Below are 24969 nucleotides of genomic sequence, written 5' to 3' on the forward strand. Positions count from 1 at the left end.
AATTAGTGGTGCATGGAAACAAGTTCTCAATACTGAGAGGCCACAGAGGAATTCTGTGAGTTGCTTACATTATAGCAGGTGCCACTAGCATCATGGACACTGACAAGATCTCTGGCAGCATAACAGCAGTTGTTCTTTATGAAGAAGGAGGTTACCATACAAAGCTTAAGTCTTTATTCTAATATTGTAGGTCACAAACTCAGAATATTTTACAGAAGGAGGTCAATGCAAAAAACACTGGTCCCAATTATTTTGATTTACTGGCTGTCTATATCTGGACAGGATCCTCCTCTTTACCAGCAAGTAAACAATTTGTCTTTCGCAGTAAAATAACTAGAATAAAATGAACTGTAATGAAATAAACAGGGAGTCTCAACATAGCAATATGTTGCATATTCAGAAGGAGAGGGGAGCTACAATCAAATTGTCCTTGGGTATAGTAATTTTTGATTCTGTGATTCAATAATAATCAGAGTGATTCAGGTGTTCTATGAACATGTTGAGAAACCGTACAATTTCATCAAAATATACAAATATATTTACTGTATCTGCTCAAATATCAAAAGAAGTTAACAACAGGCTATACACAACATTTGCTACAAATATTTTATTTACATTGGCCTTCAACACACTGAAGGTCATTCATATTTCTCTGCAAGCCATCCACATTTTTGAGTGGTTATTTATGCCAAATAAAAAACTGACAAGCAAAACGTTTTCACTCACCTGATGTATTATTTGAGATGTATCTGTAATAGGAGATTCTATCATTTTTTCTGTGGTACTGGCAAAAGACTCAGACTTTTTTTCAGGAGATTCTGACAGCCTTAAATTTTTTAAGTCTTTGGTAACTATTTCTGTTGTAAGAAAACTTTTGACAGGTTCTTCTTGCAAATCTGGTTGCTTCTGAGTTGGATGATCTTCATACACAACATTACTCAGTTCATTAAAAGATGCCACACATACTCTATCATTGAGCATAGTTTCAGCTATTTTATCATTTCTTTGCACGCCAGAAGTGAGGAATTTCTGGTTTTCATGACTGGCATCATCTTTCTGTCCTTCAGCATAACCACAAGCAGGATCCCTCATTTCCTCCTGTGGAAGATTACATGAAAAATAACGAGTAATGTTGATTGTTCCATCACTATAAACATCACATTCTACAACAGAGGAGTACATGTTGCAGGAGCAACTGAGATACTGACAGCAGGCAAGGTAGATCCTTATCATGTTATCACATATTTAAACACAAGAATTTTATCTAATCTCTGATAGTGTAGCTATCTCTGCATAGTAACCAAATAAGCTGCAGTTTTTGCACAGGCAAACGTGTATTTGGTTAATCAGTACAAAAAATTAGTATACAATCTGAGGTTCAAATGCTACAAATTTTTGAAAAATTTGTTTCATCAATCATTTATTTGTTGCTGGAGGCTAGTCACTTATAGTGATATCACAGACTCACATTGAGAGAAGATAAGAATATCCTCACCAGCTTAGAAATCAGTCTCAACTGAATTAGAAACACACTTCCTCTCTTACTTTGTGGTTAATTTTTTATTTCCAAAAGTTTTTCCATATTTTTTTTTACGTACACACACATACAGAAACTAATGTAGTGAGTATTTTTAAGCAAGGTATTACAATTTGCAGTAATAGCTAGCACACAAACATCATGCAAAGGCATAGGCACCATTAAGCTTATGAAAAGTTGCATTCCCCCAACGATCCAGTCATGCTATTAGAGAGAGAGAGAGAGAGAGAGAGAGAGAGAGAGAGAGAGAGGGGGGGGGGGGGGATGATGATGATGGGGAAATAAACAAGATGTTACATGGATTCAATAGATAAAAATTCAGATAAAATTAACTGTTAGAAAGAAAATAATCAGTCCCCCCCCCCCGATGTCCACCTTTTATGGTATATCAGGTCTGTTCTTCATTAACTTAAGATTTTTTGTAGAGACTTTCTGCCAATGACAACTAAAGAGAAAATTATCTTTAAGGATTAAAAGTCTGCATGGCAAAGTCTCCACAGCAGGAATATACTTTTATTCTCCAACCATTTTTGATTTTTATTCCAGTGGTAGTTTCTCTCATATTTACTATACAGCAGTTGCGTCTGAAGTTGGAAAGTCATTTTTTAACACTAAATGGGTTTTACCAACCAGAAAAGCATTTAATTTAACCTCACCAGCACCTACCATAGTGTATTAGTTTAGCATTATTTTACCATAGTTCCTCTAGCCAACTCATTCCCCATGTCACATTGTTACTCTGTTATGTTGGATTAAATAATCAATAACTGGAGAATTAATAAAAATACAAAATTGTACCCATGGCTTTCATCCAATAAAATATACAACCAAACTAAGAGTGCAATCCTAGTAAAGGGGCTCCCACTAAACTTCAAGGATACTGGCTGGCTTTACCAGAATGACAGGGAGAGATAATGCACAAAAAAGCAGTTTCGGTGTGGGTAGCAGTGGGCTGACTTGCTTTGTCTCCCTGTTTAAATCAAATTAAGATTAGAATGAAAAAGCAGTGGTACATTTAGACTGATGGATGGATGGATGGATGGATGGACAAGGAAATTGACCACATCCTTAGCAAAAATTTGTCATAAGGGATTTTGGGAAAATGTGAAAACCTAAATTAGAACTACAAGTCATGGATTTGAACCACTATTCTCCCAAAAGTGATTTCAGTGTTTCAACCACTGTGCCATCTCAGTAAGTCATTCTAACCCAGCCAGAACTCCGTCCTTTAAGCCAAAACACAACTATTGTATATTTTCTATGTGTTTTATCAACATGTCATGTTACAATAATTTTATTAAGAAATTAATTTCAGTTTCAAGCACCTCCTGCTCATACTCATTTGGTTTATGGAGTTTATGCAATGTTTTGTGCTACTGGTGCACTTTGTGGTAAACAGCGGGATAGCCCATTAATGTGGAGACCATGGAGCAAATGTAATGTAACTTTGGATCACCTGAAATATTAAAACTGGTCAAAACTTGTATTGAAACTATTCTCAAGTGATGTTCATAGTTAAATTGACCACAGGTACATAACATTTCACATATTACATTTAAGCATTATCAAACAGTGACCATCTATATGGGAAGCAATTTAAACACCATAAAACCATATGAAAAGGAGAAATTTTCCATAACAATGTGACCAGTATTTCAGTATAGTCAGAGTACCTCCAGCCCAGTTACTGATATTGATTTTTATCTCATCTATTCTTCCTTTGGTTTGTCTGTCTTGTTTTGTTTTGTAAAAACAACTAGTCATACACGCCCAAGTCAAAACTATAGAACACGAAGACAGAGAGGAGTTAAAAAATGACTATATGTCAAGTCCAACTGATGTAAGAAAAAGACAGCTAATAACAGGGACATCGACCAACGACTACAAGACACCATACAGAAATGGAGGTCCAAAGCTAAAAATTAAATGGCCTTCACCATATTACTTTGACGGATAAAAGTACAACACAGTCGACACCCCGCAAGACATTTGCTAAAATGGCTGATAACTCAGACGCCACACTCAAGCAACAATTAAAAAATGGGCATTCCATCAGGAAGTGGCAGACAGTTAAAACTTGGGCACAATGGCTACGAAGTGGTGAGGGAGTGCCACTTATAAAGTGACGATGGCTAAGAAGACAGTGCCCAATATGCAACCTAGTTAAAATGACCTCCTCCTGGCAGGAGGGCCGAGAAGAGGTCATCCAAGCTGCTGGGAGAAGCTTAATACTCCAGAGCTTATTCCCATGACAGGAGGACCAATGGCGATGCCGAAGGGACACCATCTCCTGACAGACGGCAAAATAGGTATCATTAGAGGGAATATGGGTATTAGTGGGCAGAGGGACAAGGACTGCAGCCTTGGCAAAAGTGTCCGCAGCCTCATTTCCTGGCAGACCGACATGACAAGGAACCCACATAAACATCACAGTGGCTCCACCAAGAGTGTGCAAGTGACAGTTTTCCTGGATCCATTGCACTAAGGGATGGGTGATGTACAGCGCACATAGACTTTGAAAGCCACTGAGAGAGTGAGCAGAGGACAAAATTGAAAAGTCTACATCACCAGATCTGCTCCGTGGCCTAATTCAGGGCAAAGAGCTTCGCTCTAAATACTGAGCAGTGTGCTGGAAGCCGATATCCAAGCCAATGATGGAGGCACACCCAACACCGTGATCAGTCTGAGAGCCATCAGTGTACACAAAGGTACTATCGCGAAGTTCCACGTGAAGGTTGTGAAGCTGAAGGCGATAGACTGAGGCTGGAGTAGTGTCCTTAGGAAGCCAATGAAGGCCAATGTTAACATGGGGCCCCTCACAAAGCCAAACTGGTGAAGGGTTCACACCCACCAGAAAAGTTGCAGGTAGTGTGAAGTTAAAGCCGCTAGAGCAAATGCCGAAAGTGGACCCCAGGAGGAATGTGCCCCATACTGCCGATCAAACGAATCATCAAAGAAAGAGGCATATGATGGGTGGCCACACACGGTAGACAAACAGCATGAATACCTGCTGAGGGGGAAGTCATAACAATATGACAGTGGTAGTTCAGCAGCATCAGCAAACAGACTCTAAACCGGGCTAGTTTAAGAGGCTCCAGTGGCCAAATGGATGCCATGATGGTGGATAGAGTTGAGATGGAGTAAGAGGGACAGATGTGCAGATGCATAAACATAGCACCCATAGTCTAGATCAGACAGACAAGGGACCAGTACAAACAGAGGAGGGTGGTTCGATCTGCACCCCAGGAAGTACAATTGAGGACACGTAGGACACAGAGGGTCCGTGTACATTGGGCTGCCAGTAAGACACATGGGAGGACTAAGAGCCCCAAAAATTTCATAGTTTCAACGAAAGGAACAGGCCCAAGGTGTAAAGATGGTGGGAGAAACCAACTGCAGTGCCAGAAATTCATACAGATGGTTTTGTCTGTGGAAAGACGAAATCCATTGTCAATGCTCCAGGAGTAAAAACAATCAAGACATCGCTGAAGATGACACTCAGTGAGACAGGTTCATGGAGAATTGCAATAGATAGCAGAATCGTCAATAAAAATGGAGCCAGAGATGCCCGGTGGGAGAAACGCCACTTTGCTGGATAAAGGTGTCCAACAAGGCAGAATTCACACACATCTTGAAGACTCAGCCTTTTAAGAATTCGTGAAACAAATAGGGCAGGCAGCTAGAAAAACCCCACATGTAAAAAGTACAGAGGATACCAGTTCTCCAGCAAGTGTTGTAGGCCTTCTCCAAATTGAAAAACAGGACCAAAGTCTGGGATTTCTGCAGAAAACGATTCATGACATGGGTGGATGAAGTACCAAGATGATCTCATGCAGAACACCACGCCCAAAATCCACACTGAGCAGCCGTAAGTAAATTGTGAGACTTGATTCACCATACCAGGTATGGATGAATTATACTTTCCATCACCTTGCAAACACAGCTGGTGAGAAAGAGATTGGGTGGTAGCTAGAAGGAAGATTTTTGTCCTTACTGGGCTCACGTATGGGTATGACAGTCATTTCATGCCAACATCCAGAAATGTTGCCCTCTGCCCAGATGCAGTTGTACGTATTAAGCAGAAAGTACTTGCCCATAAAAGAAGAGTGCTGCAACATCTGCATGTGGACAGTATCTGGCCCTGGGGTGGAGGATTGGGATGAACAGAGTATGACCTAGCTCCCTCATACTAAGGCGGCATTGTAGCACTCACAATTTTGAGAAGAGAAAGATATCACCTGAGCTGCCTATGCTCATTTCCAGTGGAGGAAGGCGGGGTGATAGTGGGAACAGCTCGAAATTTCCTCGAAATGGTGGCCCAAGGTGTTGGAGATAGCAACAGGATCCACACTATAAGGCCGGAAATTGGTGAATAGATCTTGGTTCCAGAGAGCCGTCAGAGGATGGCCCACATGACAGAGGAAGGGGTGGAATTGTTAGAAGAATAGTGAATGAAATCCAGCTAGCTTTTTTGCTATACCAGAGAACATGAAGACACTTTGCATGCATCTGTTTATAACGAATGCAGTTTGCCATCATGGGGGGACGGTTAAAAACCTCCCCGTGCACGAACTGCGTCATGGCATGCCTCAGTCCACCAATGGACTGGGACACGGTATGGCAAAGAGGAAGTGCGAGGAATGGAATGGTCTGCAGTAGAAAGGGTAATGTTTGTGCTATTTTCCGCCTGGTCATCACAACCAGGGAAATCTTGTTCTTCGAAGGTCACCAGGGAGGAGTAAATCTGCCAGTCAGCCTTAGTAAGCTGCCATTTGGGTGTCCACACATGTGGGGTAGGTGTCAGCAAATGGGAAATGGTCACTCGTGTAGGTGTCAGAAAGAACGGACCACTCAAGACAATGGGCATGCTGGGCAGTGCAGAAAGATAAGTCTAAGTGGGAATACGTGTATGAGGAGTCAGAAAGGAATGCAAGTGCTCCAGTGTTAAGGTAGAATAGGTTAAGAAGGTCAGCCAGGAGGACACCTGTCTAACAGGTTCTAGGAGAACCCCAAAGGGGATGATGTGCATTAAGGTCAATGAGTAGCAGAAATTGTGGAGATAGCTGCCCAATAAGCTAAAGGAAGTCTCCCCTGGTGACATCGATTGACTGAGGGATATAAATGGTACAGAGGGAAAAAGTCAGGTGAGGAAGGAAAAGGTGAACTGCAACAGCTTGAAGATGGGTAGTCAGGAAGATGGGTTGACTATGAACATCATCCCGTATGAGCAGCACGACATCCCCATGAGATGGAATGCTGACCTTAGGGGGAAGGTCAAAACAAACCAGGAAGAAATGTGAAAGTTCAAAGCAGTTTTGAGGACACAATTTTGTTTCCTGAAGGCAGAGTAAAAGGGGATGCTGTGGTGCTAAAAGCGGCCGTAAATCCTCTTTGTGGGACCGAAGGCCATGAATGTTCCATTGGAGGAGAGTCATGATGAGGAAGAAATGAAGGGGCGTCAACTCGGCAGCTGCGAAGTGACAGCCTGCGGAGATTCACTGGTACAGGGCACAGAAGCAGGAGGATCCTGCTCCACTGGGTCCACAGATACACTGACTTGCTTGTGCTGCTGTTGCTGTTTGGCTGGAGGGAAGCAGGAAGTCTTCACGGGGGTACTACTCCTGTCCTTTCTGGCCTACCGGTTGTGTAGCTGGTGGCTTCACCCCTTGAGGCAAGAGTTTGATGGCTTGATGCACTGCTGGACGGGGGTGGGGATTACGATGATGATCATGATGCCTTGACACTAGGTAATTTCACAACCCACAACCTCAGAGCTGAATTTGAGATCACATGTCTGTGTGACGACATCCTTCATGGAGTGAGAGGTAACAAGAACAGAACTATAAGTGCCAGACAGGAGAACGCAGGGTTTGCAACTAGCCAATAACCTGCGAGCGACTGGGTAAGGCACTTTTTCCTTTACCCTGATCTCCTGGGCAGCCTGTTCATCGAGATACATGGGACAATCCCGAGAGGATATGGCATGACTGCCATTGCAATTGATATAGTGGGGAGAAGGAAGAGGACAATCATCCCCATGTGCATCCCTACTGCACGTTACACATTTCGCTGGGTGTCGACAAGACATTCTAGTGTGGTTGAAACGATGACACTGATAGCAACACATCAGGTTCAGAATGTACGGTCAGATTGTGATAATCTCATAGCCTGCTTTGATCTTTGACAGAAGCACCACCCTATCAAAGGTGAGAAAAACGGTGCCAGTGGGCACTAAGGAGGAATCTACCTTTTTCATCGCCCAATGGATAGAAATGACACCCTGATCAGAGAGGTAAGATAGGATTTCAGCCTCAGTCAGGTCATCAAGCAGCCTAGTGTAAACAACACCGTGGGAAGAATTCAGAATTCTACGGGCCTTGACACAAACAGGATATCGTGGAGATGCAAGGCGGCAAGCAGTAGTTGTGTTTGAGAATCAGAAGTAGTCTCCCAAAGCAAAGTGCATTCCATAAATGAGAGCAGGATTTCACAGGGCCAGCAATGCCATTGACACCTTTCTGAATAATAAATGGATTTACCATTGCAAAGGACTGACTGTTTTCAGTACATGAAACCACGAGGAACCATGGTGCAGCTGGAAGGGTCTTTCGAATTGTCAGCCTCATTCCCATTCCGTTTACGTTTCGTAGATGTTGAGTGTGAAGATGGTTGGCTCATTGCAAGAAAATCCCCCATGACTCCCCACGACTGCCAGCATGTCCGATGGTGTGCTCCTTCCAACTGGGGCCCCCTTCACAAGGGAGCACACCCACCTTAGGTGATTGTTCACACCTCAGGTCACACCTCCCAAACACCTGACAGAGGGGCCAATCGACAATTTGGGAAGGTACCAGCTCAGGCAATTGCCCCTCCCTGGGCCTAGCTCGTACCAAAGGGTACATGCCAACCTCACCTATCAACCCGGGGATGGAAATTACTCGTTACCCAGTCACCTGTTATGAGTCAGACACATGGGCTGGTCGTCAGGGAGGAAGAAGAAAAAGAGGAACCTCTGATGCCAAAGTGGAGGAATGGGAGGAGAAGGGAAACAAAGAAAGGAAAAGGGAACGACAGACAATGGTGAGACTGTTCTTACGTCAATAATGACTGACAATGTGGAAAATTCCCAATAACACCCCAGACATGTTCCCCAGGGGAGGGGAAAAAGAATAGCAAGAGGATAGACATGTAGCATGGAAGGGAAAGGTGCTGCAAAGGCTGCAGCCCCATGGTGGCCAAGCACAAACCTGCCAAAGACTGGTGAGCCCCCTGGGGGGTGGGGGTGGGGAGTCTTCCTTTGGTGCTTAACTTCTTAACTTAAGTATTTCTCCTTTAACATACAATATTGATTGTGGTGGGGCAAATCATACAAGAAGAAGGTGGCAGTAGAAGTCTAAAACAGTCAAATGCCTTTACAAAAATAAATAAATTAATGCAGTGTTACCTTCATTTTTAAACAACATTGGAAGTCATGTAAGGATCAGATTACAGTGCGACAGAAGGTTTTAGACATTTTTCTAGCAAGAAAGTAAGTCTACTGTATAGGATAGAAAGAAAGAAATTTTAGTTTGCAGAAGCAAGCATTTCTAACCTTGGATTCTTTAGTGCCGATAGACGAGTCTTTGGTGCTGATACAGGCAGAAAGAGCAGCACTACATTTTCCATCACCATATTCTAATTCTACATCATTAGCTTCAATTTTCTGTACTAGCACCTCATCCTGCTCCTTTTCATCTTGCTCATTTTTCTGTTCTTCCGTTACTCTTGCAACAGCCACCACCGTATTACTACTGTCAGCATCTATAGCATTAGTATCAAGAAGGGAGTTTCTGTCAGAGGATTCTGTCAAAACATTAATTATCTCTTCTTGTTCCACATCATCAGCTTTTTCATGACATTGTTTACCATTAATTATATTTGGAAGTAGTATATTTTTGTCTGACACAGACATGTTCTCAGAAACACTTTCATCCTCAATACTTTTCAAACAAATTGTTTTTTGTTCTAAGTTAAATTGTGCTAAAGAACTTTGTGTGTGTTCATTATTAAGTTCATCAGATAATGTTTTGTTCACATTTGTATCTCCCTTCTCAGTACAACAAGTATCAGATGATTCTGTAAATTCCACTGGCAAGTGCATGCCTGAACTATCAGACTTCAGTAGGGTTGGAGGAAATTGTTCATGCTTCTGTATTTCCTGATCATTATCTTCTCCATTAGTTATGGGTTGAGCAACCTGTGTCAACACAGCTTTCGTTGATTCCTCAGTTTCATAACTAGGAATTTCTGATGAATTGATGCTAACTTTCATACTGTTTGTCTGTGGATCAAACAATACCATCTCACTTTCCTCACACTCTACAGTGGATTTTGCTAGTTGCATACCCCTTTCTTCTTTACCAGTATCTGACAAAAACTCCTCATCTTTGGCAGAGACAGTGGAGGGATTAGAAATTTCTTTACAGCTGTCAACATCTAACTGTAGCTTTTGAGGACAGTTATACCCATCACCCTTCACAATTTGAGTGCATATAGAGTTGTCATGCAATAACGAATAGTTTCCTGCATCTGTTTGTAAAACAGTGCTGTCAGAATTTTCCATACCACCCAGTGATTGAGAACTTACATCAGTACTCACATGTGACACCAAAACTTCCTCTCTTTCACAAGAAGTATAGGTTTCCAATGATATTCTTGATGTATCTGCAGTCCCATTTGGCTCTTGTGCACCAGATGCGGCAAAATGTGAAAATGCCTGCTCTTCAGCAACACACTTTACATCATGGTCATCAGAATTACCCGCAGTCTTATCTAACAATAAATGAGAGAAAGTATTTGAAATTTCTGCACTTGGATCTCCATACTCTGCAGCTTCATCTGTCTGACTGATAGAACAAGAGACATCTGCTGTGTGAATGCCACTGTCTTCACGATCAGTATCACCACCATTTGAAGAAGAGCCAAGCATTTCTATTGATGATGCTGACAGTGGATAATCTTTGACACTATTACAATGTTCTAAGCCTTCAAAACTTTGAACTCTTTCAAGCAGCTCAGAACCAACATCATCACAATATTTTTTGTCCAAACTGTCTAAAGAACGATGAAATTTTCGTCTGCTATGCTTGGTGTTATCTGACTGAATCCAACATTGCTCTGCATCATCTATAGTTCTTCTATTATCTGAAATATCAGCCTCATATCTGTAATAACCTTCATTTTTCGAGTGAGTATCTGCAATTATTTCAAATTTGTTATTTGTGCTTGCATCTGTAGCAGAATTCAGGGACCTCTCTTTCAGAGAATTATCTGAGTTATTACCATTCATATCATACGAATTCAGACCACTTCCACTCTCTTCTAAAAGTTCAGAATCACTTCTGTAGCACTTTTCTCCAAAATTGTTGTCACCATTTTGTTCAAGTTTGCCATCATCATTAACATTTATGTATGATTCGGATGGCTGTTTTCTAGGATTTTGCAACTGCAGCTGTCTAGATGTTTTTATTTCTGTTTCAGAACTTTTCTTCCTACTGCTCAGCCCAGAAGAATTTATTCCAAGAGATGACAATCTTTCTTTGACTGTTTTAGTATCAATTAATTCTGCTGGTTTGTTCTTTGAGGAATGATCTTTTGAAGTTGAAGATTTTTCAAAGACTTCCCTTCTTTTCAGAACATCTACTTGTGGCAATGATAATTTTCTGGTACTATCAGAAATGCAACCATTACCTTCAGCACCCAAGCTCTTTTTGTCTGTCATAGGAACTTCTGACTTTAATGAATACTTTCTAGGTTTTGGAGCCACAGGAGGTGGCGTTTTTTCTTTCTTTCCATCATCATTAAGTCTCTCTTCACTCCTCAAACTGCAGTTTGCTTCCTTCACTGAATGATGTTCATTTCTGGAACTATTCTTTGACTTAACTCTTGTCTCAGCAAAATTAACATAACCCTGAATTGCTTGCTCATATGTGAATTCTTGAGACTCTTGCGAAGTTAATGAAGTATCCTGCCCATCATTTGCATTGTTTGTTTGGATGGTGGCCCTCTGGGACTCTGCAGCATACTCTTTTCCGGGCTGAAAACCAAGAAAATACAGAAAAATCTTTAAAAATGCAGTAATGAATTGTTTTCTGTAAACAAGTGGACTTTTTTTTTAGAACTTACATCACACATTTATTTACATGCTGCCTAACAATACTTTTAGTTCTTATAATTAAATTTTCCCCGAGATATTTGAGTCATCTTATAGTATTTAACTGTCCTTATTGGTTTCTAATATTTACTAATTCACCTAAACAACAGCATCTAGCTTTATAAGGCCATATTGTTATTATGCTTCATTGCTACTATTACTCTTCCACCTTTTGTTCCTTCACAAGAGGTTTTGGACACATTATTTCTTCAATTTAATCTGATGTGCAATGCTGATAATTAGATTTCCCTCTCTTATGTCACTCTTTCCAAAATTTATAAAAATGTATATACATCTTAAATCACATGAACATTCTGCTAATTATACAGAAAAATCTTTATGAACATGTTTATTTTATTGTACTATACATTTTTCCTTGAATTATTTTCACAGAAACAAGTTATATGACAAAAAATATGTACCTATTTTCATTTAGTAAATAACTCACCATGCTTTGAATCTCACTATCATCACTGTCATTGTTTCTGCTGCCAGAATTTGCTCCAAGGCCCAAATCACTCAAGTCTTTATCATCATCATCTTTGTACACGACAAGACTTACTTTTCGCCCTCGATTAGTTCTGTGGGACAAAAGTGTGCTACATTGAGTTATTTAGACTATGCCAAGGTATGATCTAAACAGCTTTCAATTTAGTTGCATGAAATTCAGAGGACTACCACAGTTTTAGATAGTAATTTGAGTAATTACAATTAGAGTTTTTGTTGGAGATTCAGAGGTAACATGCAGTTACATTAAAGAAAAGCAGAATAAAATAATGGTGGCTACCTCATCGGAGACTTGCCAACAAAGTAGCTACCCTGTTTGATTATGGACTTCGTAATTGTGAATGTTTCTTAATTAGCATTCGTTCGCTCCTTATTATGAACAGACCTTAAGTTTTGGAAGCAAATAAAGGACTGTAGATGGCATCACAGATAAAAATGTCATTCAGTTTATATCCTGTTTCTTCTCTTTGAGGAAAAGTGACGTGTATTTTTTTAACGTTCAAATGGCTCGGAGCACTATGGGACTTAACATCTGAGGTCATCAGTCCCCTATAACTTAGAACTACTTAAATCTAACTAACCAAAGGACATCACACACATCCATGCCCGAGGCAGGATTCGAACCTGCGACCGTAGCAGTCACGCGGTTCCGGACTACAGTGCCTAGAACCGCATGGCCACCGCGGCCGGCTTTTTTAATGTATTTTTGTTGATATTTATCAGAATTTTCTGAACAGTTTTAAGTTTTTTTCTCTTTAAAATTTTTAATTTTCAGTTTCAACCAAACATTATGGGAATGTTAATTGTTTATGAACATTTTCTAGTTTTATTTCATAACTAACTGGGTATGCTGAATTTAATAATATGAGGACAGCATTTCAAATCATTGAATTTAAGTGATGCTATCCCTATTAATAATATGAACATATGCATAGGCATCTATATTGATGAGCATTTAAATTGGAAAAAGTACATTTTGGAACTCTTACGACAGCTTAATTCATCCAAATTTGCATTTAGAATCATTGCAAATCTTGGGGAGAGACAAATGAGTAAGTTGACACATTTTGTATATTTTCATTCAATAAGGTCATATGGAATAATGTACTGGGGTTGCTCATCTTTAAAAAAGGAACTCTTCATTACACAAAAATGTTCTCTAAGAATAATATGCGGTGCTCACCCACAATCAACTTTTAGACCTCTGTTTAAGGAATTGGGTATTCTGACTATGGCTTCACAGTATATTTATTCCCTCATGAAGTTTGTTGTAAATAATCCATTACAGTTCAAGAGAAACAATGAGGTACATAATTACAATACCAGAAGGAAAAATGACTTTCATTACTCCAGTTACGGTTGTCTTTAGCACAAAAAGGGACGCACAATGCTGCAACAAAAATTTTTGATTACTTACTTAGGGATATAAAATGTCTGACAGACTGCAAACTACAATTTGATAACAAACTGAGGAAGTTTCTCCTTGACAACTCTTCCTATCATGTAGAAAAATTTCTATTATGGTAATGTGTAAAAGGTGGTGGGTAGAAATTACCAACTCACATCTATATATAATTTTTGGTAATAATAATAATAATAATAATAATAATAATAATAATAATAATAATAATAATAATAATAACAATAATTAAAAATATAGAGCTTAGAAATGTTCAGAATATAGTGGTATGTAAAAATTAATTTACAATGTAAATGTAAAATGACTTGTTCCACATCATGACAATCTACTGAGTAAAATGATTCATGGAACATGTAACTAACTAGTAACTAACTAACAAATGTATACTATTGAAAAGTGCTTAAAGAAATCAAAGTGAACTACCTGAAAAGTAATGAGTGCATAACTAACAGGTGTTTGAGATGCAACACAATTTGTGTACTTCTTGCAGTCTGACTATTTTCAGACTTACCAAGTAAGTTCAATCAAACTGACAGTTCTAGAATCCAGTCCTCTTGTGTCAGTCAAGTTGTCCAGGATAAATTAACCTGGTAAGTGGAATGGAAAGTCTAGTACTACATGTGGAAATTTCAAAACATATCAAAGGTATTAGTGATTTGATAAAAAGTAGAATCCTGTGTGGAGATTTTGGCAGTAAAAATAGACATCACAAGGAGGTGAGAGAGTACTGGTATGAAGCACTTAACCTCAAAACATAAGTGAACAGTAAAACTAAAGTAATGCATAGTCCAAGTGTACACACTTTAAAGTAAAGACAGACTCCTTAATGAGCATATAAACACATCAAAAAACATTTTGCATCACCTCAGTTCTGAGAGTTCCGTAACCTGTACAGAGATCAACATAAACATCATTTCTGCCCTTTTTATTTCTCATGAAAACCACACATACAGCGAGACCTTCGGAAGTGGTGGTCCAGACTGCTGTACACACCAGTACCTTTAATACCCAGTAGCACGTCCTCTTGCATTGATACATGCCTGTATTTGTCGTGGCATACTACCCACAAGTTCATCAAGCCACTGTTGGTCCAGATTGTTCCACTCCTCAATGGCGATTCGGTGTAGATCCCTCAGAGTGGTTGGTGAGCCATGTCATCCATAAACAGCCCTTTTCAATCTATCCCAGGCATGTTCCATAGGTTTCATGTCTTGAGAACATGCTGGCCATTCTAGTTGAGCGATGTCATTATCCTGAAGGAAGTCATTCACAAGATATGCGTGCTGGAGGTGCAAATTGTCATCCATGAAGACAAATGCCTCACTAATATGCTACCGATATGGTTGCACTATCAGTCAGAGGATGGCATTCACTCATCGCACAGATGTTACGGCGCCTTCCATGACCACTAGCAGCATACGTCGGCCCCACAAATGCCACCCCAAAACAGCAGGGAACTTTTACCTTGCTGCACTCACTGGACAGTGTGTGTAAGGCATTCAGCCTGACCGGGTTGCCTCCAAAAACGTCTCCGACGATTGTCTGGTTCAAGGCATATGTGACACGCATCAGTGAAAAGAACATGATAGCAATCTTGAGATGTCCATTCAGCATGTTGTTGGGCCCATCTGTACCACTCTGCATGGTGTTGTGGTTGCAAACATGGACCTCGTCATGGATGTCGTGGGTGAAGTTGCTCATCATGCAGCCTATTATGCACAGTTTGAGTCATAACACGACGTCCTGTGGCTGCATAAAAAGCATTGTCAAACATGGTGGCATTGCTGTCAGGGTTCCTCCTAGCCATTATCCATAGGTAGCAGTCATCCACTGCAGTAGTAGCCCTTGGGCGCCTGAGTGAGGCATGTCATTTACAATTTCTGTCTCTCTGTATCTCCTCAATGTCCGAACAACATTGCTTTGGTTCACTCCAAGACATCTGGATACATCCATTGTTGAGAGCCCTTCCCGGCACAAAGTAACAATGCGGACATGATCGAACTGCAGTATTGACCATCTAGGCATGGTTGAACTACAGACAACACGAGCCATGTACCTGCTTCCTGATTGAATGACATGAACTGAACTGAACTGCTGTTGAACCCCCTCAGTCTAATAGGCACTGGCCAAAAAAGTTTGTTTACATCTTTGGGTGGGTTTAATGACATCTCTGAACAGTCGAAGGGACTGTGTCTGTGATACGATATCCACAGTCAACGTCTATCTTCAGGAGTTCTGGGAACCCAGGTGATGCAAAACCTGTTTTGATGTGTGTAGTACCAAGTCTGATTGATACATATAAATAAGGAAGTAGATTTCATAGTTATTATCTGCGTAGTGAAATGAAAACATACTTCCATAGTGGCAACTAGTTATTCACAACAATACGAGAGAGTCACATGTTTGCACTTGTCACTGTCCTTCAAAGTAGTCACCAGCGTTGTGTAGAACCCATTGCCAGCAATGTGGAAGGCGTAGTATACCGTTAGCACAGCCTGTTCTGTTGATGGTGTGAATGGAGCGGTCTACTGCCTGCCGAATCTCTGGAACAGTTCTGAAGCGAATGCCATGAAGTGGTTCCTTCATCTTTGGAATAAGATCAAAGTCACAAGGACTTAAGCTCGGGGAGTATGGTGGATGGTACAGTACTTCCCAGTCCCACTGACTGAACAGAATAGCCACAGCTTGCACTGTATGTGCCCATGCATTATCGAGCAAAATGATGGGTGGGTTGGGCGTGCCAGAGGAGCTTACAATTTGCAGTATAATACTCCGAATTTATCAGGACCCTTTCGTTTGGAGCTGAGTGGGCTCTCAACCAGAGGCTCCATTGATTGTGTGACAGTCTTGGCTGCAGATTTCAGGACCTGCATTATGAGGTCGAGAAGTATAGGATTCCCCTTAATAGGGTCAGTAGCATAATAACAGGAAGCAGCCACACTAGTAGGAGAGTACTTCTGAAGTACACCTTTTTTAAGGCTAATTTGAGGTTTGAGGTTGTCCGATGCCCAGCTGACACACACAATGAGTGAAATCAAGTCGCATACAAAATAAAGACACACTGAACATCAAAATTTTAACACTAACCTGCAAAGTATTTGTTTTTCAGTCTCTGAATTTACCACACTCCAGGAAATTTGTTGCACTAAAATTATAGTCTGAAGTGAGACCTGGATGAAACAAAGTATAAAACTGAAATATTTAATGAGGCATGGAACATATACTGAAAAAACAGATTAGATGCCATACGGAGAAGCCCATTCATAGCAATTAACAAAAATTGTGTCTCTATGGAGTTCGAAATTGACTCTGCATGTGAGTAATCAGCCTATGGGAACTCAAGTTAATAATCAGAGGTTTTTGCTGGCCATCTGACTATGCTGTAAGAGTTTCAGAATCTTTCACAGGAAGTCTATGCTCAGGAGTGTGAAAGTACCCTGAACATGCAATCTTACTCAGACGCAATTTCAGCCTACTGAGTATGAACTCTGGTATCGATAGATCCAGTGCAGGTGGTATGGACTGTCAACTGAAGCAGCTCTGGCCACTTTGACAGCTAGTTTCAAACCCACATGCAATTGAAATATTTTAGGCCTTGTCGCTACTAACAGGCCTTACCTTTCTGTCAATGTCAGCACATATACAAGGATTAGTGATTACGATATCATAGCGACAATGGTTATCGAAGTTAATAAATCCATCAAGGAGGCTAAGAGAATTTTTATGCTGGGAAGATCAGGTAAGTAGTTGTCAGCCTCTTACTTAGACAATGGATTGGCATCACTTAGTTGTAACTATTATGGACGCAGAGCAATCATGGGAGTTTTAACAGTGATGTTTGTGCCATGTAAGAGGATTAAGGATAGGGAAGAGCTGCCATAGTTTAATAATAAAATTTAAAATCCTGAGGAAACAGACTGTTTCACTCCTGGTTCACAAAAGAATGCAGAAATGTCGACAGGCAAGAGTTAGGAGACACTGGCGTGTGTATAAAAAAGTTATCTAACAAGCATAGAACAGCTTCCACTGTCACATGTTTGCGAAAGATCTCTTTGCATTTATTGTAAATATCTTGCACAGTACAGGCGATTCCTGTATGTAAAACTGGTGTCATTAACATGAGTTTGTTGCAGAATTCTTGAGCATATTCAACATTTAATCACAATAAATTTCACTGAGAGAGGAGAACTTCTATTCAAAAATTACTACAAACTTACACAGTGTCCAATCACATTAATTTAACCACCAGTCAAAAGCCCAAATACACCTTTTGCAGTGTGGATGTGCAGGAAGCGAGTCGGTGAGTGTCTGGAATGTACTGACAGGGATGTGCAGCTATGCCAACTCCAGTGCCGTGGCCAGCTGCACTACGTCTCTCTGTTGAGGATCCATATTGTTAACAGGCCGATCAAGAGTGTCGCACAGATTCTTGATTGGGTTTAAAGCCGGGGAGTCTGGGGGCCGGGGGACTTTGGTAAACTACCCCTGGCACACTATGAACCATGCACGGACACACAGAACTGTGTGATACGTTCCACTATCCTGCTGGTAGATGCCATCAACCTGAGGAAAAAGAAACTGCATGTGGGGGTGGACATGGCCCCCACGGATAGATGCACACTCGTGTTGAGCCACTGTATCTTCCAAAATTATGTAGTCACTGAGGGAATGCCACAAAAACATTCCCCAGACAGTAACACTCCCTCCTTCACCCTGGACCCTTCCAAAAGTTGTTGTAAGGTGTTTGGTTTCAGTCTGATGGAGCATAAAACATGATTCACCTGGAAAGGCCACCTGTTGCCACTAAGTGGATATCTACTTGTGGTACTGGCATGTAAATCCCAGCCTTCATCCCTGATAAACAGCAGTCAACATGGGTACATGAACCAGGTGCCTGCTGCAGAGGCCCATATGCAGCAACATCTGCTGAACAGTCATTGACGTGACACTGTTCGTAGCTTCTCGATTCATCTGGGCAGTCAGCTGTTCAACAGTTGGATATCTATTTGCATGTAGACACCTCTGCAGCTGTCTTTCATCTGTCACCTGTGGCCTGTGGTGCACCACAGTTGCTGTGGCACCAGTTTTTTATAGTGCTATTCTGCAATTCATAGTTTAGCGTAACCATGGTTGCACATGAACAGTTTAAAAACTTACCCATTTTGGAAATGCTTACACGCTTGGCCTGAATGCCAATGTTCATACCAGATAACGGCTTCATTTCTGGATTACAATGACTGCACTGTTTACTGGGTCTGTCTCTTTATATACCCTCCTCTGCTAGTGCTGCCACCTGTTGTCTGTGAGTGGTTATTGCACGCTGACATTGAATATTGGTAGCAGTCACAGTAATGTGCCTGGACTATGTAGAGAGCACTGCTCTTGTGAAACTTGACTTCCTCTTCTCTCACATGATATCCTTGAATAATGGTTGAAGGTTAGCAGACAGGCTCTATATTTGTAGATTTCTGGAAAGCATCCGACAAAATGCCCCCACAGTGAATTGTTAATGAAGACCTGAGTAAACTGATTAGGTTCTCAGACATCTGAAGGCTCCAAAGACTTCTTCAATAACAGAACACACTATGTTATCCTAGATGCTGAGTGTTTATCAGAGACAAGGGTACCATCGTGAGTGTCCCAGGGAAATGTGATATGACTGATTGATAGACAGGGTGAACAGGAATCTGCAACTGTTTGCTTATGATGCTGTAGTGTACAAGAAGGTTTCATTATCAAGTGACTGTAGGAGGATACAGGATGATTTGGACAGTTTCTATTTGGTATGGTGAATTGCAGCTTGCTCTAAATGTAGAAGAATTCAACTTAATACAGATGAGTAGGAAAAACAATCCTGTGATGTTTAAATACAGTATTAGTGTTGTACTGTTTGACACAATCACAATAGTTAAATTTTGAGGCATAATGTTGCAAAGTGATATGAAATGGTAAAGCGCAAGAGGTCGACTGTAAGGAAGGCAGATGGTCAACTCTGGTTGAAGGGGACATTTCTACTGAAGTGTAAAGGAGACTGTATACAGAATGTTAGTGTAACCTATTCTTGAGTACTGTTTGAGTGTTTAGGATCACCACCAGGCAGGATTCAAGAAGACAAAGCAATTCACAGACCTATTGCTGCATTTGTTACCGTATTTTTCATCAATACACTAGTTTGATGGAAATGCCTCGCAAATCAAATGCGAATACTTGGAAACAAGAAGACGTTCTTTTTGTGCAACACTATTTATACAGTTCGGAGAAGCTGCATCTGTGACTGACTGCTAAATTACTCTACAGTCACTAATGCAGATCTAACTTAAGGACTGTGAATACAAGATAAGAGAAGTTAGGGGGGGCAATACAGATGTTTCTAGAGTGATGTTTTCCCCTTGCTATGTATGTGAGTGGAACAGTAAAGGGAACAACTAGTGGTGATACAAGGTATCCCCCACCATGCATCGCATAGTGGCAATGCAGAGTATGTATGAATGATGTGAAAGTCAGTAATGATTAACTGTGGAAGATATTGTAAACACTATAAGTAATAAAAACACTCTGCTCAACAGAATGACAAGCTTGATATTTACTAACCGTTCTTCCATCATTTCATTGAAAGTTTTACTGCGTTTTCGATTTCGATCGTATTCTTCCAGCTCAAATTTCTTAACTTCTACCACTCTCTCAATAATATGTTCTTGGCGTTTTCTGCGGCTGTTCTTCCAGTTGTCAAGGTTCTGAAATTTAAGCAAGTATGTAATTTATTTCTGTAAACAGTGCCAAACAGTAAATAAGGAAACTAGATATTTCCAAGAGACTTTCAAAATCATGTTAGTTGGTTAAAGCAAATTATTGGTATGAGAATGATTAAAAATGTACATGATCTATGAAGAGCACCAGCATTGAGTTTGGGGGATGAATATGGACTGGGAGGGTAACACATGCTCCAGTGCTGAAATCTTATTTCAGTCTTTCACACAGCACCACCACCACCACCACCACCACCACCACCACCACCACCACCAAAAACACTGAGAATGAGAGTGTTATTCAAGATTTCATGTTTTATCACTAGTCTGACACTTTCCAAGTACTTTGAACTGCATGATGTGTCAGAGGATAATTCATGTAGACCCCAGAAGCAGTGTCTTGAGTCTGACAGATGGATGTTTTATCAGTGCCAATGGTTTTTAAGTGCCCACAAAGATCTTTTGGCAGTGCTATCAGTGTGCCGAGAACCACTGGAGCCACTTTCACTGGTTTATGCCAGAGTGGATGTAGTTTGATTTTCAAGTCCTTCTATATGACTAGTTTTTAAGTCATTTCTTGTCAGTTCAGCTCCCACTTACGATCACAATTTCAATGATCAACACACATTTCCTCCACAATTATGATGTCTGGCATATTGTGTTCCAACATTTGATGTGTCTCAAGTTTGAAGCTCTGTAGTAATTTACCATTCTCATTTTTGACAACTTTTTCTGGCTCGTTGTCCCACCAGTTATTTGCCCACAGCAAATGGTAATTTGGGCACAAGCTAAAGTGTTTAATTTGTGCCATAGTGTCATGCCTTTGCTTGTAATCAGTCTGAGTGAACGAACGGCTCAGTCATTCCGTCGGCTCCTTTGCATAGTATGCACTCTGAATCTTCTTCTGACTATTTAATTCTGGCTTTGATGGCATTAGTTCTGATGATGTGTTTCTTCACAGTAAAAGAAAGTCCTTCAGTTTCCTTCTTTACAGTTCCATTGATCAGCCAAGACTAAGTCTTTGCCATATCTGTTTTGTGTTTGGTCTCCTCGAAAACTCCCCATGCAGTGCTTTATTGCAGGAGCTGTCAATTTGGCACTGGATTGAAAGTGTCTGGTATTAATTCTTGGTCTGATATTCACTGAAGTCAACAACTGAAAGCTGAGTCTTTGCTATGTTTCCCACAGTCTGCTACTGCATGCTTACCTTCTTCCACACACTGCCTCATTTGCAAGAGTCCTCTTTCTTCTGTGTTTGCAGGCTAGTACAGCTTTTTTTTCTCACTGCAAGGCTGAATTGTGAATTATTGTACGTTTTCTTGTTTTCCTGGCCCAATTATTGAGCTGTAGTTTTGTCCAGTTCAAAATGCCTGCAATGTCTTTGGTGACTAATATAGTTAGAATATTGATTCCCTTGACAGTAGCTGTTTTTCTTCTTTCTTGTTTTTCCAGTGTTCAACAGAGTCAGTATTGTTATATGGGTTGAGGGATTGTTAGTGACAAGTGGTGGCTGCATGCCATTCCTGACACCACCACTTCCCCCAGGACGGAATCTGCATAGCTTATCTGTCAACATCTAGAGAAAACCTAATGTTCAAGTGTGAGAACATTTTCCTAATGTTTTCATAGCGTGTATCTGAGAGGGGGTCATGTGAACCTGCTCAGTATTTACCTAAATGGATGTTGGACACTGCCTAAAAACCACATCCAGGCAGTCAGCTCACTGCCCCTGATTGTTAATCCTCGAGATGGATTCGATTCAAGACAGGGTCGTCTCCATGAAGTGGCATGGTAACATGCTCAGCTATGCAGGCAGGCGTTTACTGCCTTGGTACTGTTTCCACCATGTAGTTTGCTTTTCAAAATGTATCTGATGCTTTGCATGTACTCTCTGCTGACCGTATTTTTTTCAAAACGCCGATGCTTCATGTTTTCCAATTCTTAAGCACTTATGCATTTGTAGGCTTCTGGCTGGTGTCACTTGTTGGGTGTCTCATCTGGCATTTCGATGCCTTCACCTTCTGAGATTGTGCCCTTCTTTAGTGTCAGTGTGGCGCATATGTCTAAGCTGAAATCCATGCTGACAATTCAGACTGTATTATTTAGAGGCTGTATTTCAATTTTACATCTTCCATAGAGTTTCAAGTCATCCATGTACAGCTGATGGGATATTATCTGAGAATTTTTCCCTGTCTGATAGCTCAGATTTGCTTTCTGTACAATAGTTGACAGTGGGATCACAGTGATCATTAACAGTACTAGGGACTGTGAGTCCCTGTGGAAAATGCCTCTCTTTATGTTAACTAGTCTGTGACTCATCACCGACGGGTACTACCGTTTTCTAGTGCTCCACAGCATGTTCTGGTTTTTTTTCTGATTTGTTCTGACCCTGAAGGTTTCCACGCATGTTATGATCCAACTGCGTGGCAGTGATCTAAGGTTTTTTTGTAGTCAATTCAGCTTCTAGTTAGATTTGTTTTCCAGCTTTTACAGTTTTCCAGACTAATTTTGTTTATCATATGCTGGTTTCTTGTGCTCCTGCTTCTTTGTTTGTTATCTTTTTGTTCAAGTAGTATGATGTTTTCTTCCAGAAATTCTGTTGCTGTCTGTGATGCCTCTCAGCAATTTTATCATTGTGAGCAGATGTGTTATTGTCGCTTTAGCTGTGTCATCATGTATTAAATACATTTTTATAGCTCTTAGCCATTCACTGACCTTTTTTGTCTGCAACATTATGTTAAACAGTTTGGCCATTTTCACCTGCAGACCTGTTAGGTACTTGAGCCAGTAACTGTGCAGTTGATCATTGTGAGGAGATGTCCTGTTCTTGACTTTAAGTCTTTTAGTTGCTCATTTCTGTTTTTATCTCTAGGTGTTGCAATCTGTTCTTAGAAAATTTCTTCTCTAAGTCCTTTGTTCTCTCTGTAGGTTTGTTGTGCTCTTTTTCAGTTCTACAGACATTTTTCCAGCACTGGGTTGCGGCCACTTCTCTGGTTTTCAATTTGTATATATGCTTGCTGATTAAGTCTCTGTAACAACTGCTCCTTGTTTGATTGGAAACTGCAGCTACTGGATGGTCCTGGTCTATGATCTTCCAATTTCTCTGGCTGTTGCTTCACAATTTCCAAAGCTTCAATTTTTTCTTGTATTCAGCCAGTACTTATTTTAAGATCCCCTTTGTTCTTTTTTCATTCAACTTATGCTCTTTCATGTTCTTCAAGTTGCTTACACGAGCTATCACACTTATTTTTCAGTCCCAGTTCGAGCTTCCACTTTGGTTTTAATTGTTTGGCAAGATTTCATTGCAGTGACCTTACTTGTTCTAGTTTTGTTGGTGCTTTATCATATGTGAGCCGTTTCACTTCTTCACTTACTCACTTACTGTTACTTGAATAACAGAAAGAGCAGCATTAATAGTGTTCAATGGAGCCAGCTGTTTTCTGTGGTCAGTTTGAGCTTTGGAGTTTTGTCCTTTCTGCATTAGATGACACATGGGACTGACTTTTGCCTCTAAGTTCTAGATGTCTTTGAGACAGTGTGATATGCTGTTTATGAATGATTTCTTAGTCTTCCTCAACCTGTATTATTCACCAATTTTCACCAGTTACAACAACAAATTTATTTATCACAACAGAAATTACAATAGTGGCTACAGCTAAGTCTACTCCAAGTTACTTCCAGCTTTCTCAAGAGTAGGTCTGGTGACTTGGCAATTTTAAAATACTTCATCCGAGAGATGGACTGTTCCAAAGAGTACTGTACCTAGTATTTCAGTGTCTTTACTGTGCTCTAGGGTTCTAAGACAAACTGCTCTTTGGGTTACGTAGTACTGATCCAAGAACATCAACGATACAGCTTGTGGTCTAGTGGCTAGTGTTGCTGCCTCTGGATCATGGGGTACCAGGTTCGATTCACAGCCGGGTTGGCGATTTTTCTCTACCTGGGGACCGGGCGTGTGTCGTCGTCATTATCATCATCCATCACACAGAATGGAAGCATCAACTAAGGGGCATGATCTTTTTATTTGGTTGATATACAACAATGTCAGGCTTATTAGCTGCTACCATTCAGTCAGTACATGTTTGTTGATCATGTGGATCAGTATTAAGGCCAGCTGTCTTAGCTGCTTCATACATGGTCATACCATTTGGTTGCGAGATCTGAGTATTTACTAATGACTGTATGAGCACAACTGATTGTGCCTCTAAGTATTCATTCTTCACAAAGATGGAACAGCCTGGTATCATGTGGCCTGTGGGATCAAAGTATATTCCACAAAGTTAACATTTATAATTTTGGGTGCTTTTCCTTATACATTCATCTTTTCTCCTCTTTAAGGACTGATCTTGTGCAACCACTATGAGAGCTTCTGACTCAGCTCTTAATCTTCTTCTTTTGCCACATGTGCATCTTATCTGTCAATATTTCAGTTCTCCAGGGTTTTTTGGTAAACAACATGCAGACCCAGGTTTTGTTTAGCTTATTCTCAGTTTCCATTTTGAGGTTACTTTGTGGGAATGAGCCAGTATGAGTACCTTCTGCATTCTGTTTGAATTCCCTTTCAGCA

General features: G+C 40.6%; 1 protein-coding gene across 6 annotated transcripts in view; it reads right to left on the reverse strand.

Moving 5' to 3' along the window:
- Positions 1 to 24969, reverse strand: part of LOC126469782 (uncharacterized) — a 510509-nt gene that overhangs the window by 58549 nt on the left and 426991 nt on the right. For 3 of the 6 annotated variants that reach the window (XM_050097021.1, XM_050097018.1, XM_050097020.1), the window contains 4 exons: positions 20248 to 20390; positions 12178 to 12310; positions 9129 to 11612; positions 727 to 1098 (listed from right to left, as the gene is read on the reverse strand). In XM_050097021.1, the coding sequence (XP_049952978.1) occupies positions 727 to 1098; positions 9129 to 11612; positions 12178 to 12310; positions 20248 to 20390 (3132 nt within the window). The remainder of the gene's footprint in view (positions 1 to 726; positions 1099 to 9128; positions 11613 to 12177; positions 12311 to 20247; positions 20391 to 24969) is intronic. The other 3 variants (XM_050097023.1, XM_050097022.1, XM_050097024.1) reach the window with 3 other exon arrangements.

Source organism: Schistocerca serialis, chromosome 3 (genome assembly GCF_023864345.2).
Source record: "Schistocerca serialis cubense isolate TAMUIC-IGC-003099 chromosome 3, iqSchSeri2.2, whole genome shotgun sequence".
In the NCBI taxonomy this organism is placed as follows: domain Eukaryota; kingdom Metazoa; phylum Arthropoda; class Insecta; order Orthoptera; family Acrididae; genus Schistocerca; species Schistocerca serialis.